At 42.2% G+C, this 18,461-nt stretch overlaps 1 protein-coding gene across 4 annotated transcripts in view; it reads right to left on the bottom strand.

Moving 5' to 3' along the window:
• LOC122814020 overlaps positions 1–18,461 on the bottom strand; it is a 146,215-nt gene that overhangs the window by 68,766 nt on the left and 58,988 nt on the right. For all 4 annotated transcript variants that reach the window (XM_044086603.1, XM_044086599.1, XM_044086602.1 and 1 more), the window contains one exon: positions 11,120–11,221. In XM_044086603.1, the coding sequence (XP_043942538.1) occupies positions 11,120–11,221 (102 nt within the window). The remainder of the gene's footprint in view (positions 1–11,119; positions 11,222–18,461) is intronic.

Below are 18,461 nucleotides of genomic sequence, written 5' to 3' on the forward strand. Positions count from 1 at the left end.
AAATCCTACACAGTAGGACAATTACCTGGCCTGACCATCTCCCAGCAATGCCGTGACCTATCCTGTCCAGTCTTGCTCCTTTTTACTGTCACGGTAAGCCTTACCCCTCCAGCATGTCAGTCCCCTCTCATTCTCTGTGCTGTATTAGTCCGCAGACACCCCAGCTATGGCACTGACCCTCCTGCCTTGATCCAGCCTTGTGTGATCATTGCTATTCTAAGGTCCCTTACGCTGTCAGTTTATGTGGCATCACACATCCTCCATGACCTCATTCCTAGGATGTTCATCATAATGCAGTCTCCTACAATACGGTGAGTTACCTTTTTCTCTCACTAAAAACGGGCCTTGTAGTGCAGTAATTATGCTAATGACATGATTTAGTGCAGTCATCTCTGAATCAGAGCAACAATGTAATGTGTTTATCAGTCACACACTATGGCTCAGCAGCGAGTGATGCATGTTTAATGTAAATATTGATGGGCAAATTATGTCAGTGTGTTAGTGTATTCTACCAGGCTAGTGAGGCAGGTGCAGTGTGTGTGTGTGTGTGTGTGTGTGTGTGTGTGTGTGTGTGTGTGTATATACATGGTCACTGCAGTGGCAACTATTTCACACAAGACCATGCTGATGGCCACTGCATCACCCTACTATGCTGGCCAACAACGCACATAATAAACAGTCCATTATGCATAATAAACAAACAGTCCGTTATGCACAGCTGTGCACACCAGTTTCCCTTCTCATTCTAATCTACAGTCGGCGTGACCTTCTCAGCACGGAGTTCAGCTGGGTTCCCATCTGATGCAGCCATGTTGACGTGGCCTTCTCAGCACAGAGTTCAGCTGGGTTCCCACCTGATGCAGCCAGAAAGCAAGGATCCTCCTCCAGCTGGCACAGGGACCACCAACAGCATCTGCTAGGGAAGTATGACGGGCCTCACGATAAAACTGATGCCTGGCATAAGCCTACCAGGGCACTGATTGATGCCAGTTGTATCACCCACTCTGGTAAATACTTCTGGCACAAGTACAGGGATCTGTGGAACTGCCACTTGGACCTGTTCCACCTCTGGGGAAACAGGTAAAGGGGAGAAAGCCACCGTATTATTTTAAGCATTCTGTGCGCGTTTGTTATTGTTCATTTGGCCTGTTATCTGCGAGTGTAATTGTGTTCTTCTGTAAGGGATACGCTGTACTGAATACTTGTTCTATACTTTACAATGGCCAAGGAAATTGAGCTTAACAGGATTGTGTAAGAAGACGCAACAAACTCTACAGGTGGCAGAGTTACGTGTACTTCACCTCTGTAGTTTCACTGCTATTTTTAATGACGTTTTATATGTACTTCTCAGTTACATTTGTTTCTCTCCCTCTTTTTTGGATTTGTACAGGGTCAGCCTTGGTGTTGGTTGAGGTGAGGTGCAGGCCAACATGCTCTGCACTGATCACTGTACCTGCTGCTGGGCCCACAGCAGTCCCCAGGCCTGCATTTCTACAAAGTAGTAAAGGTTACTGCTTGGGATGTAAACTTGAGTGCTTATTAGTGACTTCAATGGGTACTTCTCAGGAAGGAACAGAAGGTTCTTAGGGATTTTCATGCATCTCCCAGATGCAGGCAAGATAGCTGGAAGACAGCCAAACTGCAATGGCAGCTTGAAGCCCACAATGGCACAGCATCACCCTATGCATCTGACTGAGTTGCATAGTCAGCCATGGTCATCAGTCCACCAAGAGTAGCTACCCATAAGGTCAGCCATGGAAATGACTAACGTCTGCATGGTGTTCTCCTCTGGGCTGGGCTGGCAGGGCCCTACACCTGTCCAAGACTGTGTTTCCCTCCCTTAACTGTCACTCCCATTCCTTGTTTGTGTTCCCCTCCCTTAACTGTCACTCCCATTCCTTGTTTGTGTTCCCCTCCCTTAACTGTCACTCCCATTCCTTGTTTGTGTTCCTCCTTAACCGCTACTCCCATTCCTTGTTTGTGTTCCCCTGCCTTAACCGTCACTCCCATTCCTTGTTTGTGTTCCCTTCCCTTAACTGTCACTCCCATTCCTTGTTTGTGTTCCCCTCCCTTAACTGTCACTCCCATTCCTTGTTTGTGTTCCCCTCCCTTAACTGTCACTCCCATTCCTAGTTTGTGTTCCCCTCCCTTAACTGTCACTCCCATTCCTAGTTTGTGTTCCCCTCCCTTAACTGTCACTCCCATTCCTTGTTTGTGTTCCCCTCCCTTAACTGTCACTCCCATTCCTTGTTTGTACACCTATTCTTGTTGTCACCAGTTATCCAATCTATTGTCAGCCTGCATCTCAACACTGCTGCCCTTCATTTCCATACCTCCCCTGTTGGTGTTGATCTGTGTTGCATCTTTGTCTAGTCCGGCTTCCTTCAACATATCAATCTTCCTCCCCACACCTGTTCCTTCCTACCTTCTGCCTCCCCACACCTGTTCCTTCCTACCTTCTGCCTCCACCCTTCTTGAGAGAAAAAGGAAAATGGAAAACTGACTCAAAAATTAGAAGCAAGCCCTCGTTCCCTCTTCTGTCTACCTTTCATGTTGTCGCTCTGTGCGTTCCCCGTATGCTCATCTCTACTTCTGCCTGCATTAGTTTCCCTTTCTTCCCCATTTATAAGATGGGATGGATTAGCCTTTGCTGTTGTGGCCTTGTAGGAGATGTTATCAGTGGCAGTTTTGCAGATATGGAGAACTTCACTAGGGATGTGAATACACATCGTGTAGGGCGCTTCACCTGTCCAAACACTTTCCGTTGAGTGATGTGACTGTCCATTGCATGGTCTTTCCAGTAGTGAGATTACTGCCATTATCTCTGCTGTCCTGTTTCACGATGTCGACCTTGCCCTGGTCATAACCATGCCAGCGCAGATGCTTACCTACACACAGGACCATTCCAAGGTAAATACTCTGTGCCATTTACAGCTATACAATGGCTTTAGGATTTTTTTTTCTGAATACCCTACACCTTTGTATCGAAGCAATTCAAAATATACAATAAATTTGTAAAGCACAATTACAGCAATATTTTCCCTCCTGAAAAAATACTGAATGTATAATTTATATTATTATAGTTAGTAATGGGCAATACTTTAAAAATGATGGAATTACTCCCACCAATTTAATAAAAGTTTTACAGTATTCTAAACAGATTACTCATCAGGAGGAGAGAGCTCACAGCAGCATTCTTTTTATAAAAAAGTTTATGCTAAAATTAACAGTGTTTATAGTATTGTTATCAAAGCATCCTAGCAATGAAGTACCATACAATAAATTCAACAATCCAAGGAGATGGAGTAGCATAAGTAACACCAACAAAAATTCCACTTCACTGGTAGAAAAAAAAGGAAGGAGGACACACCAGTATTACCGAACACAGTTTAATCTCGCTTTCATCTTCAAAAGACTTCTTCAGACTAAATTAACTAAGTCAGTTACAACACAATATATAGCCCACATTTCAATTACCCAATAATCCAATTAAGAAATTAGCAATAATTAATGATGTTAAAGAACACTATCATAAAAACAAAAATATACAATTATTAAGCTACATATTTATTTTAAAAAAGTTTAAAACAGTAACAACGCCCTATACAAACACACTGATGTGCAGATGCAGGATGGCATTTCTTTGTTCTGGAAAAGGTAGAAAAGGGGTGGCCCCTGGGAAACCAGAATCGAAGTTAGGGAAATTTATTGGCAGCTGGTACTGGAGGCCGGTCAATTTCCTGGTCTTAATGAACACACATGCGGTAGCGTTGTCGCCTCACAGCAAGACATTGTCACGTTCGATTCTCAGCTAGAGCATCTTCTGTGTGGAGGCATGCGTGAATGGGCATGCCTTCGTTGAAGGTTGTGCGTCAGGGCTGGTAACTCGGCACGTAAAAATCCACTACCAAACATTAGTGGACCGGAGTTCCGCTGTGGCGACCCCTAACAAGCCGAAAGACACAACAACAACAATGAACACACATCCATTGTTCCAATTTTGACCCATTATAGAATACAACGCCCCATTTGGCATGTACCTCTCAAGACATCTGCAACAACTGGAAAGGCCACAGAAATGCCTCACTATAAGAATCACAGGCTTAAAGCAGATGCTCTACACTGACTGCCTCAAAAAACTCCAGCTATACTCTGTCACATATCTACTACTCAGAGGCGATCTCTGCTTAACATACAAGGCCATGTCAAACCCAGAGCTGTTGGACATGCTACACTTAAGAAATCCCAATCCCTCAGAGCCACACGCTCCAGGGATCTAAACCTTGTCATCACAATAAACAAAACATGCTGGAGGGATAGGTTCCTGACCTAGAGACTCCCCAGACAATGGAATAGACTGCCCATACATGTTAAGCAGAGTGCCTCTTTGGCACTCTTCAAAAGGAACCTTGACGATTGGATGGGAGAAAGGAAATTCACCCCGGGGATCACATCAGTCGCCCTGCTAGACAGGGATCCAGGGATCACATCAGTCGCCCTGCTAGACAGGGATCCAGGGAAGTAAACAGTGTGGGAAGAAATAGCCAGGGAATTGTTATGGCTAGGCTTGTATAGGCCCTAGGGCTTATAGCCTAGTACCAACCTATGAAGATGACAGCTGCCAAGTTGTAGGTGTAATATAAGGATTTGGCCACTAGATGGCAGTTTTGACCAGCAACAGGGTGGACTAGCTTGGTTGATTCTTAGGTAACAGGTTGTCTCAAAAACCTTGTATATTGTGATGTTTATTCTTATTTTAATATTCAATTTTTACTTTGTGGTTTTAAATTTGGCTTTCACTAACAACATATATATTCTTTAATATATTATATGTATAAATAAAGTAGGATTTTACACGTAAACCAAGTAGAATTTCAGCGTTTTGTGGTTGCTAATGAGTTTGCACTGGGTTAATTGCTTAATTAAAGGAAAGGGGAAGGGTTTATATAAAAGAAAGGAGGGCTGTTTTATTCTTTATCCTTACTCTATCTGACGAAGTCCATGGAAGACTAAAACACTTATTTTGTTATACATTTGGCATTTAGGTGCATGTGACCAAATGGCTGTTCATTCCAACATTTGGTTTATTTTTACCTCTAAGGACTGGTGCTTTGTTTCCGCTGGTTCTGAGTTTTGGTCAGCACCTTGCCTCCATCATTGTCTTTGCTGGTTACTAGTTTATATGGAGAACCTGGAGGTATGCAATAGTTCCCCAATCGGGGGAACTCAGGATGTCAATTTGTTCAACCAGTGGTTGGTTCAAGGGGAAGGACAACTTACCCAATTGGTGCAAGAATGAGACTACAATTTTCAGTCTTTACCCTGCAACCAGGAAGCGTTGGTGGAACAGGGCTTAACTGGCAAACGAACGGAGGATATGATGTCAGAGCATACCGAAACCGCGGAGAGAAGGACGAACAGGAGGGTCGCTTGATTAGGATCAAATTTGCCCTTAACAGGGTTATTGGTTAACCAGGAGAACAACGCCGATTCTTTCAACAGAGAAAGGGCATGGACATACCAGGTGACAGTACGCAGGAAGCTCTTGGTTCCAACCAAGCAGCGTTCCACCATGAACCGAATGACATCTGGGGCAGGGGGGACAGCATGTCTGTATGGTTGAATTCCCAACTTTACTGTTTCAGACTACAAACCTTCAACTATACGTATGGTTGGGGCCGATTCCAGTGGGGAAACTGATTTAAATGTTACTTATGCTTTGAATGCTAAAAAAATTGTCTGATTTTATAGCAAAGTTTAAAATGTTGGGTATTGACAAGTTACCTTAAAGAATGCATCAACCGGGGCATTGTCCACAAGGGTCTTGTGGTACACAAGTACCCGAACAAGGGTACTACCTTCCATTATGAACTTTTAAAAATTTTTGATCAGTGTGGACATGACATGAGGGCCATTACCAGGGGAGAATGAAAGGGAGATGGATAATTTACAGGTGAATATTGGGAAGCTTAACCAACTAGTTATTACTGACCTCATGTTTACCATAAGAAACAGGTAGAGGACAAATGTGGTCGTTAATGAGGTTGCACTGGGTTAATTGTTTAAAGGAAAGGGGAAGGGTTTATATAAAAGAAAGGAGGGCTGTTTTATTCTTTATCCTTATTCTATCTGATGAAGTCTATGGGAGACGAAAACGTTTATTTTTTATACATTTGGCATTTGTGTGTATATGAACAAACGGCTGTTCATTCCAACAGTTGGTTTATTTATTTTTACCTCTAAGGACTGGTGCTTTGTTTTCGCTGGTTCTGAGTTTTGGTCAGCACCTTGCCTCCTTCATTGTTGTCTTTACTAATTATCATAAAAACACAAAATTATTAAGCTACATATTTATTTTAAAAGTTAAAAATTTGCGAGATTAAACTGTGGTGTTCGCTAATACTGGTGTATCGTCCTACCTTTGTGTTCTACCAGTGAAGTGGAATTTTTTGTGTTGAAGTACCATACAAGTTTTACACTTCAGACTTAAACTAGACCACACATTTTAAAATAAGCAAAGCATTAAATTACTTCCTGATGGGAACCTTCTAATCTTTTGGGAAGACGACACGGAGTTTGAAAAATAATAGACCTGCACAGGTATTTACAGCTGCAGACCTATTCTACCACATTAAAAGGGGATTATAAAATGACAAATGTTATTAATTTCAATTTGATGCTGTAATTTTTTTACCCCCCCCAACATATCTCCCCGCTGCTGCTATGCTGTAACCCCTCCTAACATGTAGTTTCTGAATGTCATTTCTCTGCACCAATATGACTTTGTCCCAGCCAAACCCATAAAAGTGTAACTAAGCCACTGATTATAAAATGGGGCAGTCATTAAAGTATCATCTTTGCTTATATGTTAATACTATCTTTTTTTGTTTCATAATTTCACTTAAAGCCAACTACCTTCCCCCACAAAAAGTGGATGATGCTTCTGGTTCAGTTAAAAGTAAATTTATTTACGCTATTATAGAACATGACAATTAACTAATCAGAAAAAGCTATAATTATGTTTGTTCAGAAACTGACTGGCTTAGGCCGGAAGAGCTGTTTGGCTTGGATAAACTAAGAATTGTGGCATTCAGTTACAGCAATAATCTCATTTTTTTGTGGGCAATAATAGAATGTCAATACTAGTAAAAATGAATTGATTTCTGCTTTTATTTGGTTTATGAAGTGCAGTCTACAATGGAATTTAAAATGCTATACTTACCGCTTTCAAAACTGATCAAATGGAGCTATTTTCACCAACTTTAAATTATCTGGGGTAGAACCATCAAAAAAGGGTTCAAAAAGTGACCAAATATAATGCTTACCAGTTAAAATGTGAAAAAGGCAGTGCAGACTGGGGATACCCGATTCCTCACCAAAGAGATATCACAAAACAATCTGTAAAATTATTCTACTTGTACAACCGTCACCTGGTAATGTCCTACTTCTTTCATGAAACGTATACAATGGCCTTGTAAAAATCATGATATGGTACAGCCCCTTGAATTCCATGGGAAACTATGGCCAATTACAGACTCCAAAATCACCGTTCTGGTCAAACGATGTACTGATTAAATTCCATACTATAACTAGCTGCAGCAGAATATGGGCATAAAGCCTCGATTCTGGCCTCTGCAACCAGAGTTTGACCTCAGGACTGGCAAATGGAGGAGTAAGCCCATCACAGGCAAGGGCACAACAGGATGGGGGTGTGCACCATGAGCGTAGGGCACAGGAGAATGGGTGTGCACATCATGGAGGGGAGGGCAGAACAAGATGGCTGTGCCCATCACGGTAGCATAATTCGCTGCAGTGGCATAGAGGGATAAAGTCCTGAGATTGGCCCATGCAATCCAAGCTATGACCTGGTGCAGCTGGCACAGGAGCATGGGTGTGCCCATCATTGGGGGGGGGCATGGGTGTGCCCATCATGGGGGGGGGAGCATGGGTGTGCCCATCATGGGGGGGGGCACAGGAAGATGTGTTTGCCCATCCTGGGTGGAAGGGCACAGAAGGATGGGTGTGCCAATCATGGGGGAAGGGCACAGGCGGATGGTTGTGCCCATCATAGGGAGGATGCAGAAGTACTCATTTAGCATGACTGATAGCCTGATACTCTGCCCCTACCAAATTTCCTCCCATGGTCTCTTGCTTACTGGCATGCCTTTCCCTTTAACCTACCTTTCCCTTTAACCTACTAACATCAGTGTTGTCTTTCATTTTGTATGGTGCAGTTTTACTTCCATATGGCGTGATTTATTACTTTTCTTTTAATTGAGGAGTTGCAGTGTAATCTCCAGGACTTTGATATTTACTTATCTCTAGCGGATTGTCACTGTTGAAGTGACATCCTGTATCCATGTGTAAAAACAGGAAAAAGGATTGTGGATGGATGGATGGATGATCTTCTCAAAAGTTTCATCACTTTCCTGTCACTATGTTGGTTATCTTGATATACCTTACTATTGTCTTTTTATTGTTATGGCTTAATGTTAAAAACCTTGCAAAAAATAAAAACAAAACAGGAGACAACAAAATACTGAGAATCAATGGCAAAATCCTGCTACACCCCACTCCTGTATAAAGCTGTATGACCTAGGACCTCAGGTATCTCTCGCTCTCACAACCTGGTCTAGAGGAGGGAAGCACAATGTGGGTCAAACCTGTTCTCATTCCTTCATCTGCATTATACAGTTTTTTTCTCCACATTAAGGCAGATAAATCTGTCTGGTTTCCAAGTTCCAGCCTGCAATCATAGAGCATAGCTTTCCAAGCTGAGCTGCTGAGAAATCGGCTTAGAAGTACAGTGGTACTTCTGACAGGGGAGTGGAGAAAACACTTCAAAATTAATAAAGGGAAGGAATATCACTGAATGACCTCCAGCAACTCTAAGCCAAATAACAAAATATCACAGAGATGTTAAATTACAAGGGATGCCAACGCTCAAACGAAGGGACTGCCAAATCCAAATCCAAAATAGGGCGGAATCTAAAAAAGAAATGACTCCTATACTCCATCTTCACGAGGTCATTAGATTTATTCTCACAGTCAGTGAGGGGATACTGTGATAGGTCAGTGATGAGGTCATTTGATTCATATCATCACTGATGTGACACTGTGACATGCTTATTCAATGAAGATGTCATGTGTGCTATTACATCTTTAGTGAATAGATATCATGACAGACCAACACTAAAATGGTGTCCTAACCTACTACTACCTCATCCCTTAGGAAGTAAACTCGTAACAGGGCTACTAAGGTTACCACACCATCACTGACAGAATAACGTGAGAGGTCAGTCATTAGGTTTTATACATTCTCCAGTGAGGACACATCCATCCATCCATCCTCAGCCCCTTTTTCCCCCATCTTGCACATGGAGTCAGGGTGTCACTTTCAACAGTGACAATCATATTGAGCCAAGGTTTACACTACCAGGTGGCTAGCCCTGCCATAGTAATTCATCTGTATCACAAACTCCTACACACACTTGTACTTATGGCCAACTTAAGTGCGTCTAATCCACCTACCACAGGTCTTTGAAATGTGGGAGGAAACCGGAGCACCCAGAGGAAACCCACGCGACCACAGGGAGGACATGCAGACTCCACACAGAAGGTGCCCCAGCCGAGGACAGAATCATAGAACCTCTTCTGTGAGGGGACAGTGCTAACCACTGCAACACCGAGCAGAGCTCTTTGGCTTATCACATCTCCACTGACAAGAAAAATGACAGGTCAACTCATTAGGAGGATACTGGATAGTGTATCTTCAATGAAGGAAAATCATGAGATCAACTGGACTATAAGGTAATTAGGCTTATCACAGGCCTGTTCAAGGGTTACAGTGACAGGCCAACTTGGTGCTGTGGTCATTAAGACTTATTACATCTTCATAAAGGGGGCACTGTGATATGCCAGTCTGACTAAATTCTAATTACAGCTCTGTATTCAAGACATGGCAGAACTGGTTTATGACATCATATTCTAGCAGGCTGCTACTGACGGTGACATCACAAAGCGTAGCATCTACATGATGGACATGCATCACTATGCAGTGAACAAATGGTCTGCAAGATAGCAGAAATGGAACATTCAGACAGCAGTTAATTCTACCAAGATAGGGACAAACAGTGGAGACTCTAGAGCCAGTCCACACACCAGGCATTCTTCAGCAGTCATCAGACTGACCCAGAAACTGGACAAACGGAGAAGATATTAATATTTCTGTTGATGAAAAAGGTTACAAACAAGAAGTTCATTGTTACAGGCATAGAAGTTTGACGCAGTGCTTATGAAATGTGCATAAATGTAGTGCATAATGGAAGTCAAAATGTGTAAACATAAGGATAGTGCATACCAGAAAAGGGTGTAAAGACTGAAGGTCTGCAGTGGCAACTTGGCAGAGGAGACTCTCACCAGCATGGTGAAAAAAGACCAAGAAGGGTGGCATTGTTCTGTTTAGAACAGGAGGCCTGACATAACTGTTATAATACCCAAAAGAAATTAAACCGCAACTCAAACCGTCTTCCAGACAATGACAAAGACAAAAACAGAAGCCTTAGCCAAAAGTCAGTGATTACAATTCTTAGGAATAACAGAAATGTTGCCTCACAACAGAATGGAGTGGGACACCTACCACCTACTCACAGAAACCAATTTGGGCAGACCCAGAGGTTTTAAGGTGGTACATGTCCATTGCTAAAGTGAGACGATGGCTAGGTTCCTTGACCACCAAAATTAAAGTGAAGAACAGGAGAAAGGAAGATGCAAACTACAGGCTTGATGAACAGAGACACCAGCTTTGCGTACAAAACACCACACAACAGCTAAAAAATAAATCAGAAAAGAAGGCAAGGACATGAGAAGAGCCCCAACGCTTGAACAAATTGTAAACACTGTAATTTCATGTAAATTATACATGCCAGTCCCGTTCACTGCAACTCCGACCAACAACCAACACCACGTTCTGAGGGACTTTCCCTTATTTCACCTTCAGCATTATTCTTGTTGCCAAATTCTTAAACACCTAGAGTACTTTGTTCCTTTACTAGTCACTACAAATGAGGCAAACTACAGATAAAAAAAAAAGAAAATATTCCATTTATTAGCTACTTACAGGCAGTTGCTTTGTCATTTGAAAAGACATGGCCATCAGTGGACAGGGGACTTTCTTCTACTTCCACTTTTATGATGGAAAGATCCGGTGCAGTGTTCATCACTTAGAGGAGAAAAGAAACATTTGGGAATGCAGACAAAATGGAAATACCACATTTGACAATGGCATGCAAGAAAACATTCAGCCTGGACCATCAGAGAGTTTTGTCCCACAACAATGTACTTAATGCTGCATTGATAATCAAAATGATGAAAACCATGAGTACACAAAGGCTGAATTTGTAATAGGCTCATAAAAATCATTGGGTTTCATTTTCCCTTTTTCTTCACCGTGGTACTTTAAATCTTTGATCACTAATGTCTGCACCAACAGGTCTTCAGCTCATTAAAAATATGATTTTATTCAGCAAATAAAAAATGTCCCACTGGACACAAAAGCACATTTTGGTATCATCTGTAGGAAGGGCTCTGTAAAAAATGGCTTTACGTTTTGGGTAAAAACGGTTCAAAGTTTTCAGCGTTTTGAAGTAACCTTCCTATCTTACTTCTACTATTTCGTCAAAGTATTACAGAGCACAACAAAGTATTACAGAGCACAACCCTGGTCCACAGCCCGTCTGCTGTTACCTTTTCAGTGTCTAAAGCATTGCAAACAAAAAGGGAACAACTTAAAGCTCTAATAAACAACCCAGACCTCCTAGCAGTTACTGAAATGTGGCCGAGATCAAACAACCCTCTCTTCATCACTTTCTTAGATGTAGCTGTTTTCTTGGCTGCAGACCAGGCAGTACTAAAGGAGGCGGTACCTACATTTATACAAATCTCATTAAAAAGAGAAACTTATGACAAGCCTCGCCCACATCAAAATCTCAACCAAACTGGCTTTTAGCAGAAATTGTCTTAACCGCATATACTATACTTATCCTGTTAACTGTTACCGACCTCCTATCCCACATAAACAAGAGAAAAACATAATTATTCTAAGTGACTATAATATCAACATCTTAAAGCCAATTAGAGAATGGACGATCTGTAGATTACACCATGATTCTCCAGCAGGGCATTAACATACATGTAATGACCAGTAGAAAAGTCCAACAATTCATGACAGCATATCAAGCTGCTGTGGAACTTGGACTGAAAACCAAAAGGCCGTCATTATTTTACATTCCCTAAGTAGCGGTTCTGCTGTTTACAGAATGTAAAATATGTTTAGAAAAAAAAAGAAAATTAATGTATTTATGTCTGTGAGTGTATAAGTGCATGAGAGTGAAAGAGATTGAATGAGCTGTTATTTACACTCGCTAAGCAATGCTTTTGCCGTTTAGCAAGTAAAAAACGTGTGTGTAGGTGTGCATGAAAGCAAGGTGTGTGAGAGGAGAGAGAGATCAAGATCAACCAGTGGCAGCAGCAGCAGCATTGAGAAGGAAACCTCACCTCTTAGATAATGTTATTTGGATAAAACCTACAATAAACGGGGAACAAAGGCTCAAAACAATAACATATTACAGTTAATAAATCACAAAGTTGTGTGAATAATAGAACTTGTGTTAACATGCATTTTCTGAAATTTAAGTGTGCGAGTGTGACAAAGCGAGATCGATGGGCCACTGGCAGCAGCAGTAAAGAGGTCTGCATACCGCTCGATCTTTTAGCTCATGAAATCTGGATAAAGGCTAAAGGGGGAACAAAGGTTCAAAAACAGGAATATATGTTAAATCATCAGCAGCAGCCCCCTTTTTCCATGGTTTCTACATGGGGTTGGGCTATCGTGTTAACTGTCGCCAGCTCTCTTGATTCAGTGCCACACTCCTGCCTTCAACACTCATGCCTGACTGTCGCATATTTTCTTTCACACAATCCATCCACCTTCTTTGCTGGACGTCCTCATTTCATCTTAACTTCTTGCTTGCCCCAAATCTTCTTCACCAGATTGTCTTCTGCTTTTCTACACATGTCCAAACCACCATAATCTGTTCTCTCTGATCTTTTCTGCAATTGGAGCTACTTTGGCTTCTGCTCTTATGTCCTCATTTCTTTGCCTGTCCCACGGTGTGCATCCTACCACCTTTCTCAGGCACTTCATTTCCATCACCTCTCGCTTCTTTAACTGTTCTGCCTTTACTGCCCAGGTTTCTGTACCATACAGTAGTACTGGTCACACCACTGTCTTGTACACCTTACTTTTCAGCTTCTTTGGCATTCCTCTGTCATAGACTACATTGGATAGTCTATGCCAGTTGGCTGCAGCCCCTCCGATTCTAGCTTTGTCTCTTCATTCAGGACTACCTTTCTCCTCAACTACCCCTCCCAGACACTTGAACCTTTTTACCTGTTCCACTATCTTCCCTTCTATCTCTATTCTCAGCTTCTTCCGATTTCCTCAATTTGCTGCCACTACCACCATCTTAACTGTGCTTAGTTTCATCCCATGTGCCTTCAGATTTACATTCCATTTTCCTACCCTTTTCTGAAGTTCTTGCTCACAGTCTGCCTGTACATCCACATCGTCTGCATACACCAGCTTTGTTGTTCCGTCCCCTCCAACCTATTTGCTAATGTAGTCCATCACCAGTATGAACAACAGTGGACTCAGAGCTGAACCCTGATGTACACCCACTCCCACTGGGACCCCCTCTGTGAGGCCAAACATACGAGTCATTGGGTCCTTGTACATAGCCTGCACTAATTCTATCAATGTTTCTGGGACTTCAAACCACCGCAGTACTGCCAAGATCAGCTTTCTTGGGACCTTGTCATATGCTTTCTCCAAGTATAGAAATGCCCAGTTGGACACTCATCTCTAGCTTCTTCTCAACTATCTGTCTCAATGCAAACATCAGGTAAATTATGCTGCATCCTGATCTGAATCCAAACTGCTCCTTTCCCATCTTATATTCTACTACTCTGCATATCCATTTATCAATCACCCTCTCCAGAACTTTCATGCAATGTGAGTTTGAGGCCTCTGTACTGCCCACAGTTGTGATGTCCCCTTTGTTCTTGTACACTGGGACGAGTACGCTTACTATCCAGTCATCTGGGATCCACCTTTCTCTCCACATTGCTACTGGCACCCTCAGGAGCCATTTCTCCCCTATCTCACCCAGCATCTTTATCATATCTGCCGTGACCTAATCTGAGCCTGCTGCTTTCCCTGACAATCTTCCTTAGTGCTGTTCTTGAGTCTTCTAGAGTGGGCTCCTCTTCTCTCATCGGTTTCATAGGCTGCTGGGTCAGTACAGCTTCTGTGGGGTTTTCTTCATTCAGATGCTGCTGGAAATACTCCTTCCATCTGCCTTTGCTGTCCTCTGGGCTGGTGAACAGGTTGTTGCTGGCATCCCTTATGAAGGGTGTCTGACCATCATCTTTGTCTTGCAACCCGATATCGTTTCTTTGTGCCCCTTACCGTGTCACTTTCCAGAAGACGGTGCAGTGCCTCGGATGCCCTGTTCTTTGCTACTGCAACTACCTTCTTAGCTTCTTTGTTAGCCAACCAGTATTCCTTCCTAGCCTGGTCAGTCTTTTTATCTCCCACTTCTTCCTGCACTCCTCCTTTCTTTTGAATTTAAATGTTGCTCTTAAAAAAAAATGACAAAGTAAGTTAATAAGAGGATTTGTGTTAACATGAATTTTCTGAAGGAAGCAATGTCTGAAAGTCAAATGTATGGTGACTTCAGTTCCTAATAACTGAAAAGAAACCACACAGTTTAGCAGTAAGGGACCAACGAAAAAAGCAAATATCTTGATATTTTTTAAAATTACATATTTTGATGTAAAATGCTCCCTCCTACACCATTTACATATACTAGAGCAACTTTGAAACATTAGGCAGAGGAACTATTTTACATCCAAAATGCATAAAAAAATAAGTAAAATACAACAATACAGTGCTTGATTAATTTAGAGGTGTTAGACAACCTCACTGAGAAACAAGTGACACAATTAGTTAAGCAACTTAGAGACCCAAACTTTTAACCAAAATCACTTCCGTACTGAGCTCATCTCAAACAGCCAAAACAATCTCCAACATAACAATTAACTCACCCTCGTTTACAGATTACTGCCCCATCAGTTTCTCCATCTGATTACTGCAACAGTGACATATAAGAACACACTACAGTTGTGTAAAATCTTACCCAATAGTTGAGGTCCTGCTCTTCACTGTTGCAGTTTTTGCGCCCTCCCTCCTTCCTGCCCCCTCTTCTCTAGCCTGTTCTTTCTTGCCCTCCTGGCCAAGGGACACCCCTCCCTTTTCCCCTTGTGGATACACATGTTCTTCCTTGCCCTTAGGGACATTCTACTTCTTTTTGTTTTTTTCAGTTCTAACTGGCATGTATCTGTATGCCATCATTATGTCCTATGCCTTGCGTGGGAAGCATGTGTGTGACGTACAGCAGCTGTAAGTACTAAAGCCTTTAGTATACTGGCTGGACATTGTGTTATCCTTGGCAGGAGATCCTTTCAGATAGGAATACACCAGCAGTTATATAGAAGGACATAGAAAGTTGTCTCTGGTTCCCCCCACCTTAGGTTTCATTCTCTGCTTGTTAGTGGAGGTTTGACAGGCACCCCAATCCACCCACACACCCAGCCCCCTACCCACGATTGTGCTCATGAACTCATTCTTTCATTCATTCTCTCACACACATGCACACCCCTACCCGACCCTCTAACTCCCCTACCTCCTATCCAGCTCTTCATACAAACACACACACTCACACATGCACACACTCACTCACGCATGCGCACCTCCTAACCCTGCCTTACCACTAAACTTCTCAGCATTTACCTCGGACATGATGGATGAACATGGCCAACTACAGTGATGTTGAAGGAGTTGCCTTACTGAGCTACACCTCCTGGCAATTACAGGACTCACTGTATAGCTGCCTTCCAGGAGGCAGTTCCAGGACAGAAAGCACATGGTTAATTAGCATATCCCTCTTCCCAGGACTGTCATTAGCATACAGCATGGCTGTGAAGACAGCCCACTGCAGTGCTGTACGACCTCATTTTAACGTATCATGTTGCGGTCTCTGAACTTAAGAGGTTCTCTCGTATTAACCTTTATAAACTTCCCCAGTATGTTTCTAGATCAAGTCTTGCAACTCTTAATGGTAAGGGCAGAAATGTTCTGCTCAGGCCAGCTAGGTAGATGATTAGACTTTTTTCTTTAAACTTTGAGGATATAAAGAATGGGATTTACAACTATGCTTCACAGATGTGTGAATCACTCTGCACAAAAAGGATGATTTGCCCTTATCTGCTGAATATCTGCTGAAATAGGAGTCACTGACATGAAGAAATTGCATGTCACTGGACTGCATTTAACTAAAGCAAAACCGACCATCTACCATCCTATTCACCATTACCCAACAGAGCATGCAAATGCACACCCCCCACCAGAAAAACACATGCTCGTATGAACACACACACACATGCAAACAAACCCTGCATACTTTAATTACCTCAAAGATGACTAGACAGTGGAAGTTAAGTAATGCATAGCCTCTATAGTTCAGAGCTCTGCTGCAGTCATCCCTCTCTGCCCAACAGTAGGGACCATACATGGACATGCAGTCATATGCAGCTACACACATACAGTGCCTGCAGATATACCATTCATTACCTCTCCATTCACTCACATACACTGTACCTGTACTCACACGCCCAGACTAAGGTACATGCACTATGCACTTAAATACCATTTCACACAAACATATTGCGCCATTTACCTGGATCTGCAATCGGAACAGTGCAAAGCTGATTCACTTCACTGGTGTAGAAAAACAAAGATGCACATAGCTAAATCATCATATGCACTTATGTATCATTTTGTCATGGATATTGCCCAGTACAGACATCTACAAGTTACTGCACTAGTCATGTGCACTTATGTATCATTTTGTCACTGATCTGCACAGATATTGCCCAGTCAGACATCTACAAGTTACTGCACTGCTCATTTTCCTTCAAGAGGCGCACGCTGGGATGGTAGAGCACATCAGCAGCAGGGCCCCACTCACAGACCACCATTTAATTTACTTATTTAAATTTGATAACCAGGTGAGTGCACTAGAGTGCACTAGTCATCGGATCCTTTTCAACCACAACCCCAAAAACAGTTAATATGTGCAATGCAGAAACATGTAGAGGAGTGGAAAGGAACAGTGAATTAACAAGTAGTTGGAATAAAAAAATCCAAGAAAAAATAATTACTCTTATGCTAGTATGTCTTTGTTAGTGCATCTCATCCTGAAAATAAATACTAGTAGTTTCATTAATGAGAAGGTTCTTTACATTGAATATTTTAATCGACTAATTAGCATATGCCCCTTCCCCGAAGAGCCTCACTGTCATGTTCTCTCACCTCTGAAGGCAAGTGATCTCAGATGGTAGGGCCAAGTCTGGACCAAAATGGGGTATGACAAGCGTCAGTCTCTCCTCAAGATTATCCTCAACTGCTTAAATTTGCTCTCTGATTTGTAGTTTAGATGTTAAAGGAGGGCATTTACTTTACCTTCGGACTTTGAATAAAAAAATAGCTAAACTGAAGAAGTGCAGTTGTGTAATTCACTGGCGATCAGTTAAGCCCAGCTAGAAGCTGGCAGTGCTCCACAAAGGGATCTGCAAACAAAACAAACCTGCATGTTTTGTTTTTTGTTCTCTACAGTTTTTGGGTATTACAGAAGGAATATGTAGTGATCAGTGGAAATCTGTACCCCAGTGTGGGTAGGAGTACATTCCTAGCCAAGGAATACTGTGTGGGGGGGGGGGGGGGTGGAATGGGTAATTCTGCAACACAGTTAAAGTTGTATGCATATTTATTTATTTATTTATTTATTTTTTAACTATGCTGTGTGTGCTGGTTAAGCCAAGGTATCTTTCCTTTGAACCATTTGGTATGGCACTGTTGTCACTATCTTAGATGTAGATGCAGAAACTCTAGATCCTAAATCATCTTAACATCTCTGCGGCAATGAGAGTCAAAGGGACTATGAAACTAGCAGCCTTGTACAGTATGCATAGCTTTGGGTATGTCCGAATCCCTGTGTCTATGAATCCCACAAAGAGGGAACGTTTTTTCAAACTGAGGATTTTAACATAATTACACTAAAGACACACAACAGATACTCAGGGTGCATAGAGTGCGCCACACAGTTTTACTTACCTAATTCATTTTACTCACCAGGGTGGAAAGCATACTTCTCAACCTGCAAATGCTGAAAACAGGAAGAAGGACCCCTTAAAAAGTAAGAGCATTCAGCTAGAAAGCTGGACATCTAAGTACCATAAAAGTTGAATTCCAAATAGCTCACAACTCTTCCCCCTTTCTAGTA

The sequence above is a fragment of the Protopterus annectens genome, chromosome 10.part0, assembly GCF_019279795.1.
Source record: "Protopterus annectens isolate FY-2018-M chromosome 10.part0, PAN1.0, whole genome shotgun sequence".
Classification (NCBI taxonomy): Eukaryota; Metazoa; Chordata; order Ceratodontiformes; family Protopteridae; genus Protopterus; species Protopterus annectens.